We start from the raw sequence: 25,671 nt of genomic DNA, 5'->3' as shown, positions 1-25,671 counted from the left end.
ACTGCTGTTTCAGTGGAAGTAATTTTGATCCACTTAAATGTAAATCTTTCATTGTTGATGTTCTGTTGAAAGATCTTAGTGTTTTCATAATGCCTTTTAATATCATACTGAAGTTATTATTTCCACTTTTTGTAGATATCTTGCTACAATATAATTCATGAAGAAGTAATTCACACCAACTAATGTCGTAATAACAGTATAGTAAGTGGATTTTTAATCTCTTACAGTCCCACCTTAATAATATTTCAGACAAATTTGTATTGAGATTGTCATCTTTTTGTCAGTTGCCCCTTTTTTCCATACAAATCATGCACCATTTGCCACTACTTCATGTTTCACGATTTTTTATTCATATATTTTCTTTAACTGAAGTTAATGAATTCTACATGCTTCAGTATCCTATGAGCTGCCAAAAAAAATCATATTCTTTGAAATTCAGGTAAAAATCGCTTACATATACTACTATTATGAGTACTGTTTGGATTTTACCCATGTATTTTTAATATATCAGAACAGCAGTTATTGAATGTGTCACGAACAATGTTCACAAATTTTTCAAAAGATTCATCAGTATTTTGTAGAGAAATGTGTATGTGCACACAGATGTTCTAAATACCTGAAAAAAATAGTTGCAAATATCTATTGGCTCTGCTTTCTATCTTTAAATATACCCCCAAAATAAATCTCAAAATATATATAAGTTACAAACTCACTTTTCTCACATATATGTACAAATACAAACATGCAGGATATACTGATAGATAACTAACAACATAACTGCTTAATGATTAATTTATCAATAAACCTAGACAAATCTGCAGCAGCTGCACAGTTTCTTATTTATAACTAATCATTTTTTACCTCTACATTCCTTTTCACTCGTTGAATTGACTACACTATTGGGGGGGAGGGTATCTCCTTGGACTTGCTCCGCTTCCCGCTGTACTCTATGTGCGGGGGGGCAGAGCTCTATATTCTCTAAAATCGGTGCAGAAAAATTGATCTGATAATATTTACAACAATTTAAAGACAAACAAACTGCAATAAATTAAGTACATAAAATTGAACAAATAGTAATTACTAAATAATGTGAAAGAAAAAAACAGGGCAATATACTGATAAATTAAAAGTACATTATCTTAGCCAAACATAGAGAAGAAAAGTTTATGAACATGTCACAAAAAATGAAAATGTATGCCACTCTGAGAGTCAAACCCAGATCTCCTAGTTCTTGTTAACAGACACTTTAAGCATTGAGGTCATCCAATTACATCTCCAGTACCAGCTCAAAAATTTAATATCACTAATGTTTTCCTCCTACTTTTCATTTATCGTGACATATTCACTACACAGGATGTTCATCATTTATGAATGAATTTCAATGATTTACAGTGCTTCACAGAGAAAGTGAAGTACCCAGAAGGGAGGAAGAAGTGAAATGAAACTTTGCAGGTTAGGAGGGCATGTGATCTTACTGCAATACAAATTTGAATCAAATATATAAAGAACTTGACAATGTGAACCCACTTATTGCTCCCTGTCTGGCCTGGATACAAGCACTGATTCAGCTGGAAAGGGTGTCATGAAGCCATTGCATTCTCTCCTAAGGGAAGCTGGCCCAGGACTGTTGTAACTGGACCTTTTTTATCCTGGATATTGGCACTCGGATGGTCCGAACTGGTCCCACACATGTTCTATTCGGGATAATTTTGGGGGCTCGTGTTGGCCACAGAAGTACCTCAACATTATGCAGACAGCTGATAGACACATGTGCATATGAGCATTGTCCTGTTGAAAAGTGGCACCATGGTAATGTTGCCTGAGAGGTAATACATGAGAACACAGGATGTCCATAACATACTGTTGTGCCAGCAGAATTGCCTTTGTCATTACCAGCCATGACTTGACCCAACGGCTCCTCACACTGTAATGCTGAGAGTAACACTGCTGTGCCTCTCTGAGACAATGGAATGAAACCTCTCCCAATGTCTCGAACATACCACAGACAATGGTCAACTGAGGTTGTGCACAACTGCAATTCGTATCTGAACACAGTGCAGTGCCATTCATGAGCATTCCAACACTGTGGTGTTAACGGCAGCCTACACACGGGACTGGCAGCCTACACAAGGGACTGTAGTTCCCTAGTTTGGCTGTTACTGGTTGCCGACTAATGGTTTGGGATTACGCAGAGTGTTGCAGGAAATCCATTACTTGTTCTCATATGAGAGGTGCAGATGTGATGTCTTATGATATGCCTGGAATGTGATACAGTAATTCTCCCTTGTGGTGGTCAGAAATTACTGACCAGAACCTTGATGATGAATATGTCTGCCCTCGCATTCCCCCACAGTAAAACATCAGGCCACTGTCACCCTCAAATGCCTAAAAAATCTGGATATTGCATGATTTGACCAGCCTGCCAAATGGAGACCCACAATGAGAGCTCTTTCAGGCACATGAGTACATGGCATCCTGATGTCCTTGCCAGTGATCGCTCAGCATCTAACACTGTTCACACCTCCTATATACCCAACCAGGTCTTGTAACAACACTAAACACTTATGCTTCCAGTGATCATTCTACCTGTCACAGAGAATTACAACTCTAATCATTTACATATCCACTGAACATGTGTATGTATATGAAGTTACATTGACATCTGACCAATTCTTCTGGGTGCTACTTTTTTTCAGCTAGTGTAATTCCCTTTCAGTGCCTATCTTAGAATTTGTCTGCACTGCATTTATTCATTTTATTTCAATGAAAGTAATGTAGTTAAAAGAATAGATAAGTTTTCTTAAACATTGAAACTCAGAGGAGAATTGATAAATTTTGCAACAAACCACAAACAGTTTTTCTACATTTTATAATCAATGTTCTTAGTCACAAACCAAACTTATCACTATGTCAACATAAGTCCTGTTTTTGAATTATTCTGACTGAGAACTACAGCTTTGATAACTTTAAAACAAGATATCATTTCTATCAGGCTGTTTGGCGAAAATAAGTACTTTAATTTTCACTATGTGTCAGTTTCCAGCTTTAGCTCATTTTTGAATTTCACAAATGGATACTGACACATGCTCCTAGTATGTACATTTCAGAAATCACATACCATGCACATTGCCACAGTGCATGGTAGTCATTGGACACAATCTAAGAATAAATAGCCAGAAATCATGTATACACTTATGTTCATGTGTATATTATAGCATTTCATAACTTATCATTATAACATATTACACTAAAGTAAAATATAATCTTTGACTTGTTTTCACATTCCTGAGACTTCTCTCAGTGAAATCTATGGTATAAACTTAATGTAACTAAAAATGTAGAGTAATACAAAATCACATCATATTCATAACAATCATGGCCAGAAAGGCACTCCATTTGTTACAAATCATCTTAGGCATTTCTGATTTTACACTTGATAATAGAAGTAAGACTTAGGAAAACTGAAGACATATTTGTAGGATTTTTCTTACTAGAAAAAGAGTCAGACAATGTAAAATGGTGTAAGATGGTCAAAATTCTCAGGAAAATAGGTATAAGCAGCAGGGAAAGACAGATGATGTACAATATATAGAAGAACCAAGAAAGGAAAGGTAAGTACAGAAAACCAAGAATGAAATGATTAGAAAGGGTATAAGACAAAGATACAGTCTTTCTTCCCTACTGTTAAAACTATACATTGAAGAATCAACAATGGAAATAAAAGAAAAGAGTGGAGTTACAATTCACAGTGAAAGGACATCTATGATAAGATTCGCTGGTGTTGCTATCTTCAGTAAAAGTGAGGAAGAATTTAAGGACCTGTTGAATAGAATGAATAGTCTAATGAGCATATGCTGTGGATTGAGAGTAAACTGAAGTAAAGTGAAATTAATGGAGAGTAGCAGATACAAGATAAGTAACAAACTCATTTCAAAATTAAGGACAAAACAGTAAATGAAGTGAAGGAATTCTGTTACCTTGGAAGCAAAATTGTACATGATGGACAAGGGAAGAAGGACATAAAAAACTGGCTAACACAGGAAAAATGGCATTTCTTGCCAACAGAATTCTCCTAGTACTTAACATTGGTCTTAACTTCCGGAGAAATTGCCAGAGAATGTATTTTTGGAGCACAGAATTGTATGGAATTGAATCATGGACTGTGCAGGAATAGAATGAAAGTGTTTAAGATTTGATGCTAAAGAAAGACGTTGAAAATTAGGTGAAATGATAAGATACAAAATGAGGTTTTCTGCAGAGTTGGTGAGGAAAGAAAAATATGGAAAATATTGACAAGAAGAAGGAACAGGATGATAGGACATGTGTTAAGACAGTAAGGGAATAATTTCCATGGTACTTGAGGGAGTTGCAGAAGGAAAAACTTGTAGGGGAAGATAGAAATTGGAATATATCCAATAAATAACTGAGGAGATTGGGTGCATTTCTGGCGTTAATAACAAAAGACAAGTGGATTGTAAATCATAATATATGTTAGAACTTTGATATTACAGTATCTCAAAACAGGAAGTGATGATAATGTAAAATAAAGTGTACATATTTGACCTCTTTTCACATCCGAGAGCATCATCTCAATTACATCTATGTAATAAGTTTAACATTATATAAACTATAGAGCAATACATGTGTATATCACATTCAGGTAAATTAATGGCAGAAAAACCCTACCTACTTGTGTATTTTCTTAGGCAGTCAACATACATACAGTTCATTCACAAAATAGACAGACAAAAGAAGTATAGTGTCAGTCACAAGAAACATTGTGCATTTAACTCAAGAAGAACATGTACATGGAGTTTGACAATTATGTATAAAAATTAATGCATGCAAGTCATGCCATGACACTTTGGTTATTACAACATAAAAGTACCACATTGCAGCTAGTTAGTCAGTTATATGTCATAATTAACATAAATCACAAGTGATTTGTAGATTGTAATATAATTTATATTAGTAATTTGATATTATAATATTTTGTAACTATAGAGGATTATAATATATTGTATTTCAATGAAAAGTACAGTTTTGGCTTTTTTCACATCACAGACATTTATCTCACATAAATCTATGAAATAAGTTTAATGTAGCATAAACTGTAGGGTAATGATCGTCTTATCACATTCAGACCAGTTATGGTCAGAAAGGTGCTACCTAAGGCAAATAAAATTCTTCTGGCTCTGGAACCATATTGTCAGTGTGTGAAACTTCTGACATTTAGGTCACTATTGCAAGTGGTTTTCCTCTGGGTGTTTCTTTTGTTTCTTTAGGAAAAGAAACACAAAGGAGAAGGCCACTTGCAATAGTGGCCAAAATGTCAGAGGTTTTCCACAATGACAATGTCATCACATACCCAGTAGAATTTTACTGACTGAGACAGTGGTTGCAGGTGCTACCTACTTATTTGTTTTTGCAACACATATATTTCACTTATAAAATAGACAGGCAAAAGAAACATAGTGACAGTCACACAAACACTGCACATTTAATTCAAGAATGAGAATGCGTAGTAAGTTAAATTCCATTATTGAAGTAAAGCACAAGCACACATGACTTATAGGTTGTATTATAATTTATATTAGCACTTTAACACTATAATATTTCATAGCTATGAATTTTATAATACACTGGTACAGAACTTTAATAAAATGCACATCTCTGACCTCTTTCCGTGTCACAAAGACTCCTCTCAGCTAAATCTATGGAATGATTTAGTTCCTTGCTAAATGTGGGGTAATACCTAATCATATCATATACAGAATAATTAAGGTCTGAAAGACACTTTCTATTAGTTTCACGTTATCTTAGGAATAACAACAGATGTATTTGAGCCACAGGATGGAAGGGCAAAAACAACAGGGTGTGGGTCCTGCATAAAATTATAAGAAAAGATAGATCCATACTATGATGATGACTAAAGGGAACTCGAGATTTTGCACTGAAAATTTCATGTGGAAACCGTTTAAAAACATTAAATTATTTATCACTTAAAACCCTATAAAATTCAATTTATCGTATTAATAATGTTAAGGACATGTGGAGCACAGTAAAACACTTAAGGATTGAGTTATGAGGGCAGCAAAATACAGTTTTAGCTGACATCATTATTCTAAAATAGAATCTGTGAATGATTTAATGCTGTTTTTCTAGCTATGTACTTCAGTACCTTAGCAGCTTTAATATAGATAACAGCAATGTAAGAATTGTTTTGTAGGGCGAGCAACCACAGCCAAACTTCGACATTTTTCCAAAGAAAATTCCACACTGGCTGTATGAATGGTTTTTATTAAATCTGCGACCGATTTTGCACCACTTATCGGTGCATCCTCAGGCAATACATTCTATTTATAACATAGTAATGTTCAACATTACTATGTTATAAATAGCGTATGTTGCCTGAGGATACACCGATAAGTGGTGCAAAACCGGTCGAAGATTTAATAAAAATCATTCATTCAGCCAGTGCAGAATTTTCTTTGGAAAAATGCAAGAATTGTTGATATTTATTGTAATACATTCCTTACAGATAATCAGACCAAAGATACCTATCAATTTATAATAACCTTGAAGACACAAGTCATTTACACCAAACTCTTTGGTTAAAATAAATCTTTCTTTGGTACTACCACCTGGTTTCAGGTCTTAGATCATTTTCAAGCAGACAGATGGATGTGTACACATCCTTATCGTAAGTTCAAAGAGTGTCCCAGGAGTAATGGTCAATATTCAGCGATACGACTGTAATGATCATTCGAAGCAAAAAATCCAGTTAACATGGGCTCTAAAATGTGCACCTTAAGAGCAATCAGCAGTTCTTCACTTTCAACACTGAAACAAATGTCTTCTACTGCAAGCTCCATGCTTCCCACATTTTGAGAGGTGGTAATATGGACAAAAACTAGAAAAAATTGTAAAATAAACATTGGCTCCCAAATTCATATGATAAGAGCTATGAACACTTGTACAGTAGAGGACATGTTTCAAAACAGTGAAGATGAACAAGTGCTCATAATTTTTAATATACGCATTTCAGGGCCCATATTTAGTGGAAATTTTTTTCCTTGTTTTGGTCTATGCTACCATATCTGAAAATATGGAAAGCAAAGGTCTTGCAGAAGAAGAGATTTGTTTCACAGTATTGAAGACAGAGAAGTGTTCATGGATCTTCGGGTACGCATTTTAGGGCCCATGTTTAATAGAATTTATTGCTTGCAATAGTTGTTCCCATAATATCTGTGAGTGCTGATCATTTTTCCTTGGACACTCTGTATATCAAAAGTCACATGTCAGGCAGATCTATACATGAAATTACAGTACACACAGCATCAATGAAGTTAGGTCTATGTTTTAGTCAAAGATATGAGAACGACATTAACTTGAAAGCAGTGGATAGTCACACGGGAAGAATGGTACAGATTCAATGGTACAAACAAACACTACAACAGATAAAACCAACTGCTATACACAGAGAAGGGTAACATAAAGACTTGTAAGAGTAGTCCATGAAGATAGCTGAGTTAGGTATATTTCATGCTCTTATAGTGATATCAACAGTTTACATATTTTTCCATATACAAAACAGTAAAGCATCTGAAGAAAGAGAAAGATTTGGCATACCACAAAGTAATCAAAGAAAAACAATGATTGACACCTACCAGTACTACCTTTTGAACATATTAACCATCTGAAGTTTCTGTTTGAGGACGTCATTCATCAAAATTTGAATTCAAAAGTTGGAATTAAATATGTAGAATTATTGGATGAGCTGTGAAGAAAGTTCTAAGAAAGATACGCCTTTTTTAAAAACTGTGAAATATTTTTTCAGTAAATTCAACAATTGCTAACTGATATTCAGGAACCATTAATGTTACACAGAAAGAAACTCTGTGATAAAGATCTGCCAAATCACTGAAAATGCCAATTTTCCAATGCTACCCTGTAATGGCCTTTCCAGTAGTTATCACATTATGTATTGTTAAAGGACAGAAAGTACAACTGTAACATGTGTGACTTAATGAACAGTTTAGTTTGTTAAAATATTTAAAAGAAGGATAAATTTATGTTTATTAACTCAGTGATATTATTTGTGTTATGTTGTGTTAGAAGTCCTTTCTTGTGAACTCTTTGAGGTTTGCAGAGTCTGAGTTTGTAGAATCTTTTGTGCATTTACTGACAGTACCCTCATGTCTTATTATCTGTTATCAGCCCTTACATGATTTGTAGTATTAAAAATTCAGCTTTATTATGTACATTATTATTATTATTTGTCAGTCTACAACACATTATTTCAACAGGTTACAAACCAAGGAAATGTTTTACAAGAAATTAGTATTGGATATGTAATAAGAATCTATAGATGATGTGTCAATTTACTGACGAAAATCTGGACTTAATGTTTACTTAGTACTGTAGTAATGGTATAGTTTACAGAAGAATCCATCTGATGACATTGTGTCACATATTGTACATCATTTGTAGATTCAAGATGAGCACACACTTGATCAGATGATCACTGCAAAACATTGATGACAGTATCAGTAACAAATAATTGCTTAGTCAGTGCATGGGTAGTTGTGGTGAGTGAACACTTACAAGTTTTACACCTGAACTTGTCATTCAGAAAATTAGTGTGAACATAACTGATAAAACTGAAAGCACTGCATACACAGCATAAAACGTTTTTTGGTAAAAACCATCCTGATTGCAAAGTTGCTATTGTCATATGGCACGTCAATGTATTCATGACCGCAGAAGATGGAGAGATGCTAGTGTGAAGCATACATCAAATAATGGACAAGCTCTCATCAGGGAGTCAGTGTTCATTGCAAGTGATCCTGGTGCAGCTAGGGAATCATGGTACATGAATTCTAGAGTACCTGATCCATGTGAGATCAACATTCATGCTCAACATTATATGAAGAATTTTCAAAACCATTACTGGTAATGGGAAATGCAGTCTTGCTCTTTGATGTAGAGATGTTCACATTACATGCAGCCTTCAATAAAGGTGTGACTCATCAGTGTGATAACAAAATGTGCAAATTTTTAAAAGATGAAAATCTTATTACAGTGGAAGAGAGAAATGAGAAACATTTCAAAACTAAATTTATTGTGATGCCAGTTGGTGAGTATTACACAAGTGTTGCTGCTTGTGAACCTCTCTTTTTGTGGAGCAAAAGAATGGCACATCAGAACACCACACAGGTTAAATGTGTTTGCCAATCAGTGAGATACATTTTCAAAATTGGGACATGCAGTGCAAAGACCGTATTACTGATAAAAATTCACAACCTGCATTCCTATTTAGTGGTGCCAAATAAAAGAAAGTTGACAAGCTTGTGCACAGAGATTTTTGTTGGACAACACAAGAAGATTCCTTGTGTGTTGCAATATATTTCATGATGTTAAGATATTGCTACAGTCAGTGTAAGATGATGTACTACATCAAGAATAAATCAGATCCACTTGAATGTAAGAGAAGTTTCTTTAAAGTGCCTGAAAAGCATTTTGTACAAAGGCATAAAGACGTTAAGAACTGATAATGGATCAGAGTTTTTTAATGAAAAGATTGATAGTTTGACTCATCTTTGTGGGATTTGGCATCAGAAAACTGTGCCATGCCATACAGAACAAATGTAAGCTACCGAAAGGAAAACAAAACTGTTGTTGGCCAGTATTTCTCTACATCTCTACATGCAACAGGACTGACAGTTGAAATTTGGGTGGGAGCCATGAGTTACGCTGCATTACAGTACAAATAGAATGGGACAAGTGGAGAATAGTGAGTGCCACCTTGTGGTCTATAATTAACAAAAATCAAGCTTAAAAATCCTCACAAGACTTGGAGAAATACTTGTGTTAATAAATAAGAAGAAAAGAGACAAAAAAGGGAATGTTAAACCCGAAAAGGTTATTTTGTTGGTTATGGCCAAAGTGCAAAAGGTTGTTGTGTTTCCAGAGTGGTGACAACTGAAAATACATGGTGAAGTTATTTTCACTGCAAAACCATTAAAGAATAATGACAGCTTAGAGGAAACAACAGCATCACAACTTGCAAATTTAGTTCTACCAGTAATTACGTTGCTGCCTACAGAAGACACCCCCCAAGACATTCAATGATATGAAAGTCTGCAAAAATCACTAAAGAAGTAGACAATGGCATGCATTTCTAGGATGGAAATGAACAATGCCAGTAGCTGATTCCATAGTTGATGAAACATTGTCAAAAGCTTACAGATGTTTGAAACTTAGTGTGACATTCATTGTGAGAGGCTTTTATTAATAGTTTCCACAGTAAAACTTTGTCTTGAAGTCTGTCAGAAAATCCAAAGAGATTCTGATCTTATGTAAAGTATGCCAGTGTGAAGACACAATCAATAACTCTGCTGTGTGAAACCAATGGTAATGTTAATGTTGAGAGTGGCACTAAAGGAGGGTTACTGACCATGGTTTTCCAAAACTCTATCACCAAAGAAGAAACAATAAATATTCCAGAATTTGAATCAAGAACAGTTGTCAACATTAGTAATTTGGAAGTAGATATCCTTGGTGTAGCATAGAAATTTAATAAAGACAAATCTTCTGTTCCAAATTTTGTGCTAATTAGTGTTCTTTCAAAGCAGGCTGATTAAATAGCTCCATTTTCAGCAGTAATATGCAACTACTGGTTTGATGAAAGATCTATACCCAAGTACTGGAAAACTGGACAAATCATACCAATAGACAAAAAGGAAATAGAAGTAATCTACTGGATTGTAGACCAGTATTACTTATACCAGTTTGTAATAAGATTTTGGGACATTTACTACATTCCAACATTACAAAACACCTCAAAGGCTGTTATTTATTTACACTAACCAGCACAGATTCAAAAAAATATCATTCTTTTGAAACACACTTGACTCTTAATTCACACAAGGTAATGAGTGATATTGAGTTGATTCCATATTTCTAGATTTCCAGTAGGCTTTGGATACCGTTCCTCACAAGTAGCTCCTAATTAATTTGTATGCTTGTGAAGTATCATCTCAGCCATATGCCTGGCTTCATGGTTTCTGTCAAAATTATCACAGTTTATGTAATTGACGGAAGTCATCTAGTGTAACTGATGTTATATCTGGGGGTTCCCCAAGGAATTTTATAGGCTGTTTGCTGTTCTTAATCTATGTAAATGACATAGGAGACAATTTTACCAGCTCTTTTAGTTTTTTACTTATCATTCTATCATTTATTATCTAGTAAAGGTATCAAAAGATCAAAATGAATCACAAAATGATATAGACAAAATAGCTGCATGGAAAAATATTAGCAATTGAGCCTAAACAATAAAAGTGTGTGGTTGTGTAATAAATCAGACAAACATAATAGCTGTTGATTCAGTTAAATCCCTAAGAGTTAAAATTACAAACAACTTAAATTGGAATCATTACATAGAAAATGCTGTAAGGGAAGCTTAAGATTGCATGTCATTGGCAGAACACATAAAAGATGCAACAAATCTTCTAAAGAGACTGTCTACACTACACTTGTCCATTCTCTTCTGGAATATTGCTATGAGGTGTGGAATCTGTACCACATATGATTAACAGAGGATGCAGAAGAAGTTCCAAGAAGAGCAGCTCATTTTGTACTATCACAAACTAGTGGAGAGATTATATGGATATGATAAGTGAGACGGGGTGGCAATCATTAAAACATAGGCATTTTTCATTGTTAAAATTAAGTAAAACCATCTCAGTCATGGCGGATGTCTATTTTGGCTGGTGACCACTTTCACTCTATAATTTAGACCATCATCAGGCTGCAAGCACTGCAGTACAACAGTAATACATATACAGAGGGATTTCTATAAAAAGAGATGGGAACTTGGCTAAAACGTCTAGACTAAAAGCTACAATAATAATGAAATAAAATGTTATACTCATGATAGCTGCTGGTGTTGGAGGGTGGAGCAAGATTCATTAAAACCCAGACATCAACTGCTGAATAAGGTTGCATTACTCAAGAATGTATATTATAAGCCCCACCCACTGCATATAGCATTACATTACTGACAACCAACTATGTACTTATTATATGAGGTATAATTAAAATTTCCAAGAAAAATAGATACAAAATGTATGTGAAAATTTTGTGCATAATTATTCACAACAAATCCTTTCATAATATTTTTAAAATATAGAAATTCAATAGCAAACATGTTCTGATTGGTTTTGTGTGTAGATTATGAAAGGATTCATTGTGAACCTTTATGTATGTGATATTTGTATGTATTCTTGTATCTATTTTTCTTGTAAATTTTAATTATACCACTTAATGTACCATAACTCACATAACAAATACATGATCGTTTGTCAGTGATGTAATGCTATGCAATAGATGAGGCTTGCAGTCTATATTCTCAAGCAGTGCTGCATTATTCAGCAGTTGATGTCGGTGTTCTTTTGGGTCTTGCTACATCCACAGTCACCAGCAGCCATCGTGGGTATGACATTTTCCTTCATTATTATTGTAGCTTTTATTCTAGATGTTTTTAACAATGTTACCATCTCTTATCACAGAAATCTCTCTGAATATGTGTTACTATTGTACTGCAGTGCTTACAGTCTGTAGATGGTCTAAATTATAGACCAAAACTGATTGCAAGTCAAAATAAACATCCGCTGTTATCTAAACTATTTTACTGAATTTTAATATTTTACACTGATCACTGTTTGCACTCCAATTGAAAGAACTCTTTATAAAGTTTTTCATCATGATGAAATCATTTCATAAAATTAAAATCACCATATTTCTTCCCTGAATGCCAAAAAATGTTTTTGACTCGCATCTACGCATAGAAGAATGACCATCGTGATAAAATAAGAGGACTCAGAGCTTGCACGGAAAGGTTTAGGTGTTCATTTTTTCCACGTGTTTTGGAGAGTAACAGTTGGGAAACAGTATGAAAGTGGTTCTATGAAACCTCTCCCAAACACCTTGACTGTGAACTGCAGCATAATCACGTCAATGCAGGTGAAAGTTTTCACACTAACAGGTAATGTCAGCTAAGAGAAGCAAATCAGTAAGATTGCCAGCAAAACAACAGATTTATGTATCTGTTTAAAATCATGTTGAGCCAGAGACATATGAAGAAACAGTTATATGCAGTGAAGCATTAAAATGAAAATGCAATGAATGATTAAATTAATTCCCTAAATAAAATAAAAGATATTAGTGGGGTCTCCATCATTTCAAAAAGTCATTGATAATCACTAGGTTTACAAGATCAAGCTCTCTAATGATGATATTTCAAGGTAAGACTTGTGGCAAGGGGTTCAAATCGAGTTGCAGGGAAAGATAACTTTTAGTCCTGTGACTATATTTGACACAATGTAGTTTGTATTGCCACCTGCACTATCAAGAATTGTGCCTTGAGCAGTGTGATGTTTGAATTGGTTTTCCCACAGAAATTTAGATGTAACTGTTTATTTGAATCAACTAAAATGATTTGCAGTTAGAATTACAAATGTGTTTAGAACTAAGCTTCTAAGTGCAGAAATATAATTTTATGTAAGTTGGATTCCATTTCTGTTCACCAGTTCCATGTACAGATCCATTTGTGGTCACCAGTGACAACAAAATTAATTCATTAATTTTGACAGTACATATTGAAGGCAAATGATGCCAAAAATGCTTTTACAAATGACATTTTTCTGAGTGACTACAAAGAGAATATGATATCACGTTCGGGCAACTGAATATGTATTTGTATCCAGGCAGAATGTGTGGTGTCACCGCCAGACACCACACTTGCTTGGTGGTAGTCTTTAAATCGGCCGCAGTCCGTTAGTATATGTCAGACCCACGTGTTGCCACTATCAGTGATTGCAGATCGAGCGCCACCACACGGCAGGTCTAGTCTAGAGAGACTTCCTACCACTCGCCCCAGTGGGACAGCCGACTTTGCTAGTGATGGTTCACTGGCTACATATGCTCTCATTTGCATAGACGACAGTTTGGCATAGCCTTCAGCTACGTCATTTTCTACGACCTAGCAAGGCGCCATATTCAGTAATTAGAATGAATTCTGAACAGACAATAATGTGAATCATGTACCGTCAAGAGCGACGTTAATCATTAATGGATTAAAGTTAAGTATCAAACTAATTATGTCCGCTTTCTGAATTCTAATTCCTTGTCATGTTCCAGACCTCACGTCAGTATAGTTCTTCCCTCCTCACGCTAGCCTGCTTGAGTTAAAACGTGTGCATTTCAGCCTCCTCTTGTAACACGGTGTTGGCTCTTCTGCCAACACAACAGAATGATTGTATTTTTCAACACAAAGAAAGCTACACCAAGGATATTCTACACCATGATGGATGGCATTAACCCTGCAGTGGCAGCAGTACCAATGGATCGTCATCATCATGTATATGCTGGCATGCACAAAAATGGTCAAAAGGACTTGTGTAATGTCCCATACAGACAAGTCGTGCATAGTTTGATGCATGGTATTTGCTAGCAGGAACACAACCAGACATTACCTTCCCAATCAACAATAACAGCCAACACCTAAAGATGCTGAAAAAGATTCATTGGAGTGGCGTGAAAAGAAAAATGATGTATATTAAAGACAGTGCAGATAATGGACTTTATTTTCCACTGAAACAAGGAAATCAACTCATGTAATACATTGCTGCAAATAATGGAAGTGATGTAGCAACCAGGAAATCCACAGCTGCTTGGTGTTAAAGTGAAATGAATCAGTTGTTACTTGAAATTCAACTAAGCACAACTTTGAATATAATCTGATTAAAGAGTTTTCTCAGCGATTTGGCTTTATTTAGTAACCTAAAATCAACTTCACTATGAAGCTTATTATAGACCAAGAGCTTCACCATAAAAGTAAGCACATTAATGTCTATTACCATTTTGTGTGTAACAATTACTGTATAAGTAAAACAAGTTTGTACTGTAACATCTAAAGGTCAACAAGCTGTCATACTATACTAATAAAGCCAGTACCAAAGGTGATACTTCAAACCCAGAAAAACATGCTGAATGTCCAAAGCATTCAGGACATTATGGAATTCTTGATGAATGACATCCTATTGTTGCCTAAAAGATGGGGAAGAGTTCTAAATACACAGTAACAAATTTGATCCTCTTTCAGTGGGAGTGTTAGAAATATTTATTTTGTATTAACTTGGTGAAATCATTTGTGTTGCTCGTCCTTTTTATAAATTCTTTGTGTGTTACACTTCCTTGATTTGTAAAGAGTCTTTGGTGTGTGAGCTGACAGTATCTCTGTACGAGGATTTTGTATTACCTACACTTGTGTCGCTTGTTTGATTCTATTATTTGATCAATATACAAATTCAAATCAATAAAATTCAAGTCAGTGATTTTGTTAGAGTGAAACACAATTGGAATACAAAATAAAGATGTGTTGTACATATTGGCACTTGTTCTAATGCATTTTTAAATTGTGAAATACAAATAATTTAGGTTGTTAATATATGTCGTTCAGTTCACTTGTTTTTCTAATCTCAGATAAGCATCTTCTGGAATGTAATGTTATACACCAAACAATACAGAAAATTCACTAGAACTAGTTTGAGTGTGTAGTAAATAAACACCTACCTTTATTTGTACCATTTAGCATAAACCACCTTGTAGAAAAGTCCCATCCAGATTCTGCAGCAGCTTTGAGTTCAGAATAAAACTCATTTTTCTCTTTCACTGTCTTATAGATCCTTGCGTTATGGGCATCCTCACTGTAAATAAGGATTAAACAATAACTTCATGTGGCAAGGTGATGAGTAAGCATTGTTCATTAATGGGCAATATTATCAAACAGAATAAACAGTTTTGTTGGGTGTAATAATTATCTGAGGAGAAAGCTCAGTGGCAGCAACACAAGATACTAAAGTGTTAAACTTGCTAATCATAAATCTTCAGAACACTGACAAACACCATGGAAAAGGAAGAGGAAGATTTGGGATTAATGTCCTATTGATGACAAGTTCATTATAGATGGAGCACATGTTCAGGTTAGGGAAGGAAATGAGCCATGTTCTTTTCAAAGGAAGCAGTCCAGAATTCACCCTAAATGATTTAGGGAAATCCTGAAAGACATGAATCTGGATGGCTGAAGGAGGATTTGAATCCGCCTTCTCAGAAAAGACCATAGAGGTTTTAATGAATGATCTATTAGTTCAGAAGCACTCCCCTCACCACAACCTCACATCCCGTAAAATACCAAGTAATAGATCTAATGATAAAAATATTGCAAGACATTGTTGCTACCTGACTTGTTGCTTCCTTTACATAGTTCTGAGAGACTGTAAAAAGTCTTATCATTGTGATGACTACCAGGTGGTGGTCACAACCAATCAGAGTATTTAATGAACAAGGTGGCACAGTAGTTAGCACACTGGACTACCATTCAGGAGGATGACAGTTCAAACCTGCATCCAGCAACCCTGATTTAGGTTTTCTGCGATTTCCCTAGATTGCTCCATCTCCAATGACCTCATTGTTGAAATGAAATGAAATGAAGTCCCATGCTTCTTTACAGAGCATAGGGGAATGATGCGGGAGACCCCCACCGCCTTACTAGGCAAGGTCCTAATGGAGGTGGTTTGCCGTTGCCTTCCTCCGACTGTAATGGGGATGAATGATGATGATGAAGACGACACAACAACACCCAGTCATCTCGGGGCAGGAAAAATCCCTGACCCCGCCGGGAATCGAACCCGGGACCCCATGCTCGGGAAGCGAGAACGTTACTGCGAGACCACGAGGGGCGGTGGGATGCTAAAAACTTATCACCTCCTCCTCCTCCTCCTCCTCCTCCTCCTCCTCCTCCGAAGGATATTTTAGTAAAGGTATTAATATGTTTACATTTAGCATGTTGGTGTATCAGTTTCCAAATTACTCACCTAATTTCTGGAGAATAAAGTGTGATGGCAAACCAGAAAGAATTTTGCCCCTATTTTTTAGCCAAATTACAACTGTACATGTGAAGTCAAAATACACATTCCCAGCAGTGGACCTTTCCTGGACTTCCTCGACCTTATCTATCAGTGGCTATGTAGCACAACACTGCCGTCAGTTGTTCAAGATGGTGGTTGTGCTTCACACATCCAAGGCATATGAGCAATGAAGTGTGATCATTTTCTGTGGAGCAAGGGACTTACACCCATCAAAATCAACAGGGAAACGCATCCCACATATGGGAAAAAGTGTCTCACTTTGAGAAGTGTGAGGTAGTGGTGTTGTGAGTTCACAACAGGCCATGAAGACATGCATGACTATGAGTGTTCGGGGATGCCATGTGCATTACTGGCTGATGATAACACTTCCTTGTGGTAGGTGCAACCATCAGTGCCAACTGTTATTGTTCTACACTACCACGGTTGCAGGTTACCATCAGGAAGAAGCACAAAGGGATTCTCGATGTAGACAATGTGGTTATGCTCCATGACAATGCAATGCCACATATGACAATGAGCACCACTGACAAGCTCCAGTCACGTCCGCCGCTCGTGGTCTCGTGGTAGCGTTCTCGCTTCCCGAGCACGGGGTCCCGGGTTCGATTCCCGGCGTGGTCAGGGATTTTCACCTGCCTCGAGATGACTGGGTGTTTGTGTTGTCCTCATCATTTCATCATCATCCAGGAAAGTGGCGAAATTGGACTGAGCACAGATTGGATAATTGTACGGGCGCTGATAACCACGCAGTTGAGCGCCCCACAAATCAAACATCATCATCATCAAGCTCCAGTCACTTTGCTGGGAAAGTGCGGACAACCCGTTATACAGTCCAGATCTTGCCCCCTAGTGATTTCCACATTTCTGATCTGCTGAAGAAGTTCCTGGCATGACAGCAATTGACATGCAACTATGAGGCCAGGACAACAGTCCAACAGTGCTTCCACAGTCAGCTGGATGAATTCTGCCACAGAGGCATCTCAAATTTAGTGCTGTAATAGGACAAATGTCTTAACTGTTGTGGGGAGTATATGAAAAAATAGTGTAAGGTACGTAGAATAGTACATATACTTGTAACTACCTGTATGTACCTTATTTTGGCTAATAAAAAATAGGGGCAAAGACTTCACCCTTGTAGCATGAAAACTGTGACTCTCTACTGACAACACAATACTCCCGCCTCCTTTTATGTTGGCGGGGTCTGCCCCTTGTGACAGCCAGTGGTCAATACCGCATTGAATAAGGGTGTCCAGATACTTTTAATCAGATAGTGTATGTGGACACAAAGATAAGTGGTTAGTGTGGACATCCGAAGATGGTGATAGTGGTGTACTTTATTGCCTCTTGGCACACGCCATACAGTACACACTGGAAGATGTGCAGCAGGAGCTATGTGACGGGTTCATGTAACTGGAAGATTCTCCTACATGAGTGGCAGTCAATCTGGTCCCTACCACCCACTAGAGAGTGTTCCAGCTCTCATGGTAGTCAACAGGCATAGGGTTTTAAAAATATTTTCATTACATTAAAAAAAATTGACATAAAGTATTTGGTAAGTAATGATAATTATTATTATATCATTTAACTTGCTGTAATACTGCTTTACAAATTTCACATAGTAAATCAACATTACTGTTGAATCGGTGGGCTGTTAGAAAATTTTACTGCTAATGCAGATACAAAAGTGGGTGGTATGTAAAAACGGTTGACTACCCCTGTTCAACGTGATCCAAAACCAATTCTTCTATTGTAGGTGTTCATTTTTTAACAGTCAGGCTATCTGTCGTTGGCTTTAACGATTCACTCTTCTATCACCATCAAGAACTGTACTGAAATGTTGAAAACATATATTAGGAAAGTTTTCTCCCTACGTTTGGTTTTTGTCATATGACAGTTTTTTTTTGCCGTGAAAAATAAACAATATTCTTGTTTGTTTCTGCAAATTTTTCCATTTCCTGACTGTGGTACAGTTAAGGTAGAGGTCTTCTGCCTTTGGTTTCCAGTTTGAAAGTTCTGTGTGACTCCCCTACCAACTTGAAATTTGGACTGATGTGTAGAACACATGGTATCTGTTTAGTCTCAATTTACAGCAAACTTCCGAAAATTGTGTATTTAAGGTCTACTAGTACATCTGTGAGTGAAATTTATTCTTTTTCATTCTACAGGGTTTCTTCCCGTTCTGTTTAGGCTTGCAGCATGGAAACAATGATTGCTTGCGTGCCACTGTGCGTCGCGTTATTAACCTAATTTTATTTCAACAGATTTTACGGATATTAAATGTGGGAAACTGAAGAATATTTGGGGATTCCGCCGTGGGAACGGTGTCTTGCTATTTTCCAAGTACGTTTTCGGGAGATGATATAAAACTTTTAGAAGCGTCTGCCATTTTATTTTTTGCGACACTGCTGTTAAACACCTTCCCCAGACAAAGGAGCCAGGGAGCATTCGCAGAGCACTTCTTCGTATACGTTCGATGTCTCCCTTTACTCAACTATCTTAGAATGCCCACCGTAAAGCAACAATATTTCAAGGCAATACAGTTATAATCTCTTATCTTACTTCCGTGAAATTTTTTCCATGAATAGTTATGATCCAGGAGCAGGAACAGTACTCGACGCATCATTGTTAAGTTAAGTCATGCTGAGCAAGTCACAGATATTTTCAACGATCGTCGGAAAATCCACAATGGGCGCGTATCATCCGAAACTGGTCGTCAATAAATCTAACTTGCGAGTGAGACTGTGCCCTACATACTACACTACTGGGCATTAAAATTGCTACACCAAGAAGAAATGCAGATGATAAACGGGTATTCATTGGACAAATATACACTCCTGGAAATGGAAAAAAGAACACATTGACACCGGTGTGTCAGACCCACCATACTTGCTCCGGACACTGCGAGAGGGCTGTACAAGCAATGATCACACGCACGGCACAGCGGACACACCAGGAACCGCGGTGTTGGCCGTCGAATGGCGCTAGCTGCGCAGCATTTGTGCACCGCCGCCGTCAGTGTCAGCCAGTTTGCCGTGGCATACGGAGCTCCATCGCAGTCTTTAACACTGGTAGCATGCCGCGACAGCGTGGACGTGAACCGTATGTGCAGTTGACGGACTTTGAGCGAGGGCGTATAGTGGGCATGCGGGAGGCCGGGTGGACGTACCGCCGAATTGCTCAACACGTGGGGCGTGAGGTCTCCACAGTACATCGATGTTGTCGCCAGTGGTCGGCGGAAGGTGCACGTGCCCGTCGACCTGGGACCGGACCGCAGCGACGCACGGATGCACGCCAAGACCGTAGGATCCTACGCAGTGCCGTAGGGGACCGCACCGCCACATCCCAGCAAATTAGGGACACTGTTGCTCCTGGGGTATCGGTGAGGACCATTCGCAACCGTCTCCATGAAGCTGGGCTACGGTCCCGCACACCGTTAGGCCGTCTTCCGCTCACGCCCCAACATCGTGCAGCCAGCCTCCAGTGGTGTCGCGATAGGCGTGAAGGGAGGGACGAATGGAGACGTGTCGTCTTCAGCGATGAGAGTCGCTTCTGCCTTGGTGCCAATGATGGTCGTATGCGTGTTTGGCGCCGTGCAGGTGAGCGCCACAATCAGGACTGCATACGACCGAGGCACACAGGGCCAACACCCGGCATCATGGTGTGGGGAGCGATCTCCTACACTGGCTGTACACCACTGGTGATCGTCGAGGAGACACTGAATAGTGCACGGTACATCCAAACCGTCATCGAACCCATCGTTCTACCATTCCTAGACCGGCAAGGGAACTTGCTGTTCCAACAGGACAATGCACGTCCGCATGTATCCCGTGCCACCCAACGTGCTCTAGAAGGTGTAAGTCAACTACCCTGGCCAGCAAGATCTCCGGATCTGTCCCCCATTGAGCATGTTTGGGACTGGATGAAGCGTCGTGTCACGCGGTCTGCACGTCCAGCACGAACGCTGGTCCAACTGAGGCGCCAGGTGGAAATGGCATGGCAAGCCGTTCCACAGGACTACATCCAGCATCTCTACGATCGTCTCCATGGGAGAATAGCAGCCTGCATTGTTGCGAAAGGTGGATATACACTGTACTAGTGCCGACATTGTGCATGCTCTGTTGCCTGTGTCTATGTGCCTGTGGTTCTGTCAGTGTGATCATGTGATGTATCTGACCCCAGGAATGTGTCAATAAAGTTTCCCCTTCCTGGGACAATGAATTCACGGTGTTCTTATTTCAATTTCCAGGAGTGTATAATACTAAAACTGACATGTGATTACATTTTCACGCAATTTGGGTGCATAGATCCTGAGAAATCAGTACCTAGAACAACCACCTCTGGCCGTAATAACGGCCTTTATACGCCTGGGCATTGAGTCAAACAGAGCTTGGATGGCGTGTACAGGTACGCTGCCCATGCAGCTTCAACACGATACCACAGTTCATCAAGAGTGACTGGCGTATTGTGACGAGCCAGTTGCTCGGCCACCATTGACCAGTTTTCAGTTGGTGTGAGATTTGGAGAATGTGCTGGCCAGGGCAACAGACGAACATTTTCTGTATCAAGAAAGGCCCGTACAGGACCTGCAACATGCGGTCGTGCATTATCCTGCTGAAATGTAGGGTTTTGCAGGGATCGAATGAAGGGTAGAGGCACGGGTCGTAACACATCTGAAATGTAATGTCCACTGTTCAAAGTGCCGTCGATGCGAACAAGAGGTGACCGAGATGTGTAACCAATGGCACCCTATACCATCACGCCGGGTGATACGCCAGTATGGTGGTGACGAATACACGCTTCCAATGTGCGTTCACTGCGATGTCGCCAAACACGGATGCAACCATCATGACGCTGTAAACAGAACCTGGATTCATCCGAAAAAATGACTTTTTGCCATTCGTGCTCCCAGGTTCGTCGTTGACTACACCACCGCAGGCGCTCCTGTCTGTGATGCAGCGTCAAGGGTAACCGCAGCCATGGTCTCCGAGCTGATAGTCCATGCTGCTGCAAACGTCGTCGAACTGTTCGTCCAGATGGTTGTTGTCTTGCAAACGTCCCCATCTGTTGACTCAGGGATCGAGACGTGGCTACACGATCCGTTACAGCCATGCGGATAAGATGCCTGTCATCTCGACTGCTAGTGATACGAGGCCGTTGGGATCCAGCACGGCGTTCCGTATTACCCTCCTGAACCCACCGATTCCATATTCTGCTAACAGTCATTGGACCTCGACCAACGCGAGCAGCAATGTCGCGATATGATAAACCGCAATCGCGATAGGCTACAATCCGACCTTTATCAAAGTCGGAAACATGATGGTACGCATTTCTCCTCCTTACACGAGGCGTCACAACAACGTTTCACCAGGCAACGCCGGTCAACTGCTGTTTGTGTATGAGAAATCGGTTGGAAACTTTCCTCATGTCAGCACGTTGTAGGTGTCGCCACCGGCGCCAACCTTGTGTGAATGTTCTGAAAAGCTAATCATTTGCATATCACAGCATCTTCTTCCTGTCGGTTAAATTTTGCGTCTGTAGCACGTCATGTTCGTGATGTAGCAATTTTAATGGCCTGTAGCGTACATTTTGACTACTTGTTGTCGCTTCGTGCCATCTTGGATAATATTAGTAAGTTACGGCCGTTATATTGCGCAGAAGATACGTGTCCTTCTAACTGATTACTTTCAGGTTTGAATCTGTACTCTAGAGACAGGGAGACGCACACCATTAGAGCAGGAGGCAAGGACAGGGAAGCTGGTGACGCTGTGGTGAAAGTATTTTCCGAATATTATTTCGAACAGCTCTTGAGTCAGCACACCCGTAACGAAAACGTATTGTATCTGCAGGCAACAAGTGCCGCGTTCTGACCCAAACAGGTGAATCGGGTCAGACTGACCTACGTGTCATCCACTGACAATGGCGTCATCGGATGCGGTGTGGGAGGAGTATGTAGTCAACGCTCTAAGCGTGGAGCTAAAACACTAGTACAGACAGAATATTCCCACTTGCCTGGTATGCTTTCACGTGTGCTTTCAATCACGGAAACCTACTCTGTCAAAGATCTTTTACACTCCTGGAAATTGAAATAAGAACACCGTGAATTCATTGTCCCAGGAAGGGGAAACTTTATTGACACATTCCTGGGGTCAGATACATCACATGATCACACTGACAGAACCACAGGCACATAGACACAGGCAACAGAGCATGCACAATGTCGGCACTAGTACAGTGTATATCCACCTTTCGCAGCAATGCAGGCTGCTATTCTCCCATGGAGACGATCGTAGAGATGCTGGATGTAGTCCTGTGGAACGGCTTGCCATGCCATTTCCACCTGGCGCCTCAGTTGGACCAGCGTTCGTGCTGGACGTGCAGACCGCGTGAGACGACGCTTCATCCAGTCCCAAACATGCTCAATGGGGGACAGATCCGGAGATCTTGCTGGCCAGGGTAGTTGACTTACACCTTCTAGAACACGTTGGGTGGCACGGGATACATGCGGACGTGCATTGTCCTGTTGGAACAGCAAGTTCCCTTGCCGGTCTAGGAATGGTAGAACGATGGGTTCGATGACGGTTTGGATGTACCGTGCATTATTCAGTGTCCCCTCGACGATCACCAGTGGTGTACGGCCAGTGTAGGAGATCGCTCCCCACGCCATGATGCCGGGTGTTGGCCCTGTGTGCCTCGGTCGTATGCAGTCCTGATTGTGGCGCTCACCTGCACGGCGCCAAACACGCATACGACCATCATTGGCACCAAGGCAGAAGCGACTCTCATCGCTGAAGACGACACGTCTCCATTCGTCCCTCCATTCACGCCTGTCGCGACACCACTGGAGGCGGGCTGCACGATGTTGGGGCGTGAGCGGAAGACGGCCTAACGGTGTGCGGGACCGTAGCCCAGCTTCATGGAGACGGTTGCGAATGGTCCTCGCCGATACCCCAGGAGCAACAGTGTCCCTAATTTGCTGGGAAGTGGCGGTGCGGTCCCCTACGGCACTGCGTAGGATCCTACGGTCTTGGCGTGCATCCGTGCGTCGCTGCGGTCCGGTCCCAGGTCGATGGGCACGTGCACCTTCCGCCGACCACTGGCGACAACATCGATGTACTGTGGAGACCTCACGCCCCACGTGTTGAGCAATTCGGCGGTACGTCCACCCGGCCTCCCGCATGCCCACTATACGCCCTCGCTCAAAGTCCGTCAACTGCACATACGGTTCACGTCCACGCTGTCGCGGCATACTACCAGTGTTAAAGACTGCGATGGAGCTCCGTATGCCACGGCAAACTGGCTGACACTGACGGCGGCGGTGCACAAATGCTGCGCAGCTAGCGCCATTCGACAGCCAACACCGCGGTTCCTGGTGTGTCCGCTGTGCCGTGCGTGTGATCATTGCTTGTACAGCCCTCTCGCAGTGTCCGGAGCAAGTGTGGTGGGTCTGACACACCGGTGTCAATGTGTTCTTTTTTCCATTTCCAGGAGTGTATCTCTACTTTCAAATGGCTGTACCTTGGAACCCATTTCCAACAATTTGTCCATACGACCTGCTTAGCTCCTTATCCTCTCAGGGACTGTTTCCTGCAGTTTCCCCCACTTGGTAAAATCATCCTGTATAAGTGATCTGGCGGATATCCTTTGTAGCAATATGAGACTGTTCACAGTTATGCACAGGGAACTGATATCGTTTCCACTCAAGCAGAATCGTTTCTCTTAGGAGGCTGCCTCTTTCTGCAGTTAGAGGCTCGATATGCTCTATCCCTGGCTTGCCTGCAGTGGCGTATGTGGATGCAATAATAACTTCTTCTGATATATTTTGTTACAAAGCTGCAATTACTGGTGGTAGGCACATAAACTAAGAAAATAATAACTCATGTTGTGAACCAGAGCCCAATGTTATCCCATGTATCGTGAAGACATTTGAAAGTATAATCAGGCTGTCTTGTACGCAGAGAAAAACGAAAATAAGTTATAAAGCTATCTGGAACGTTCATGTTCCGAAGGTCTCTTCCCACTGACAATATTGAGCCAGTCCGTTAAACATAACGGCAAGTAGGATATTTCGCATAGTAGCTTTTCACCCTCTCGAAAATTATCTAGCTATGAGTAATTTGTTTGTTATTAAATTGTAAGCATTGTGAACCGTCATTTGTCTCTCTATTTTTAGCTTCCGTGCAGTACTCCTTGTTTAAGGTACTTTGAAAGATGCCATTTAACCTCTCTTGACCCATGAATTTGAAGGGAATTCTGAATGAGGCTCTAAATTGACACCTCATTTGTCGTTCATCGCGAGTGGCTTCGGCTGGTGCCTATTCGATACTGTTCTTTCCTTACAGGCAGTGTGTCAAAGATTCTCCCAGTGTCGCCCTGTAGTCACACGGGTGGGCGTTCTCAGAAGGCAACAGCAACGGGAATATTTTGTTGATGCTAAGTTTCGCAGCAGCTGCAAGTTATACAAATGACAAAACCAGTATCATACAGTATCAGCATTGTATCGTAATATATTATCATCCAACTACTAGTTTCAGTATTAGGCCATTCTCAAGTGCTACGACATAACAACTTCGCTATGTATACATCAGACAAAAAGTAGATATTGCACCTTATGTTTTGTCGATGTGATAGCTGGCCTCATCTGATACTACGTGGCAAACAACTTAAAGTCACTCACTCAAAC

At 39.7% G+C, this 25,671-nt stretch overlaps 1 protein-coding gene across 2 annotated transcripts in view; it reads right to left on the bottom strand.

Moving 5' to 3' along the window:
- Positions 1 to 25,671, bottom strand: part of LOC126183462 (trehalase-like) — a 262,929-nt gene that overhangs the window by 103,286 nt on the left and 133,972 nt on the right. For both annotated transcript variants that reach the window (XM_049925462.1, XM_049925463.1), the window contains exon 3: positions 15,640 to 15,773. In XM_049925462.1, coding sequence (XP_049781419.1) covers positions 15,640 to 15,773 — 134 coding nt within the window. The remainder of the gene's footprint in view (positions 1 to 15,639; positions 15,774 to 25,671) is intronic.

The sequence above is a fragment of the Schistocerca cancellata genome, chromosome 4, assembly GCF_023864275.1.
Source record: "Schistocerca cancellata isolate TAMUIC-IGC-003103 chromosome 4, iqSchCanc2.1, whole genome shotgun sequence".
Lineage (NCBI taxonomy): Eukaryota > Metazoa > Arthropoda > Insecta > Orthoptera > Acrididae > Schistocerca > Schistocerca cancellata.
Note: the sequence above shows the minus strand (reverse complement) of the source record. Positions and strands in the feature narration are given on the sequence as shown.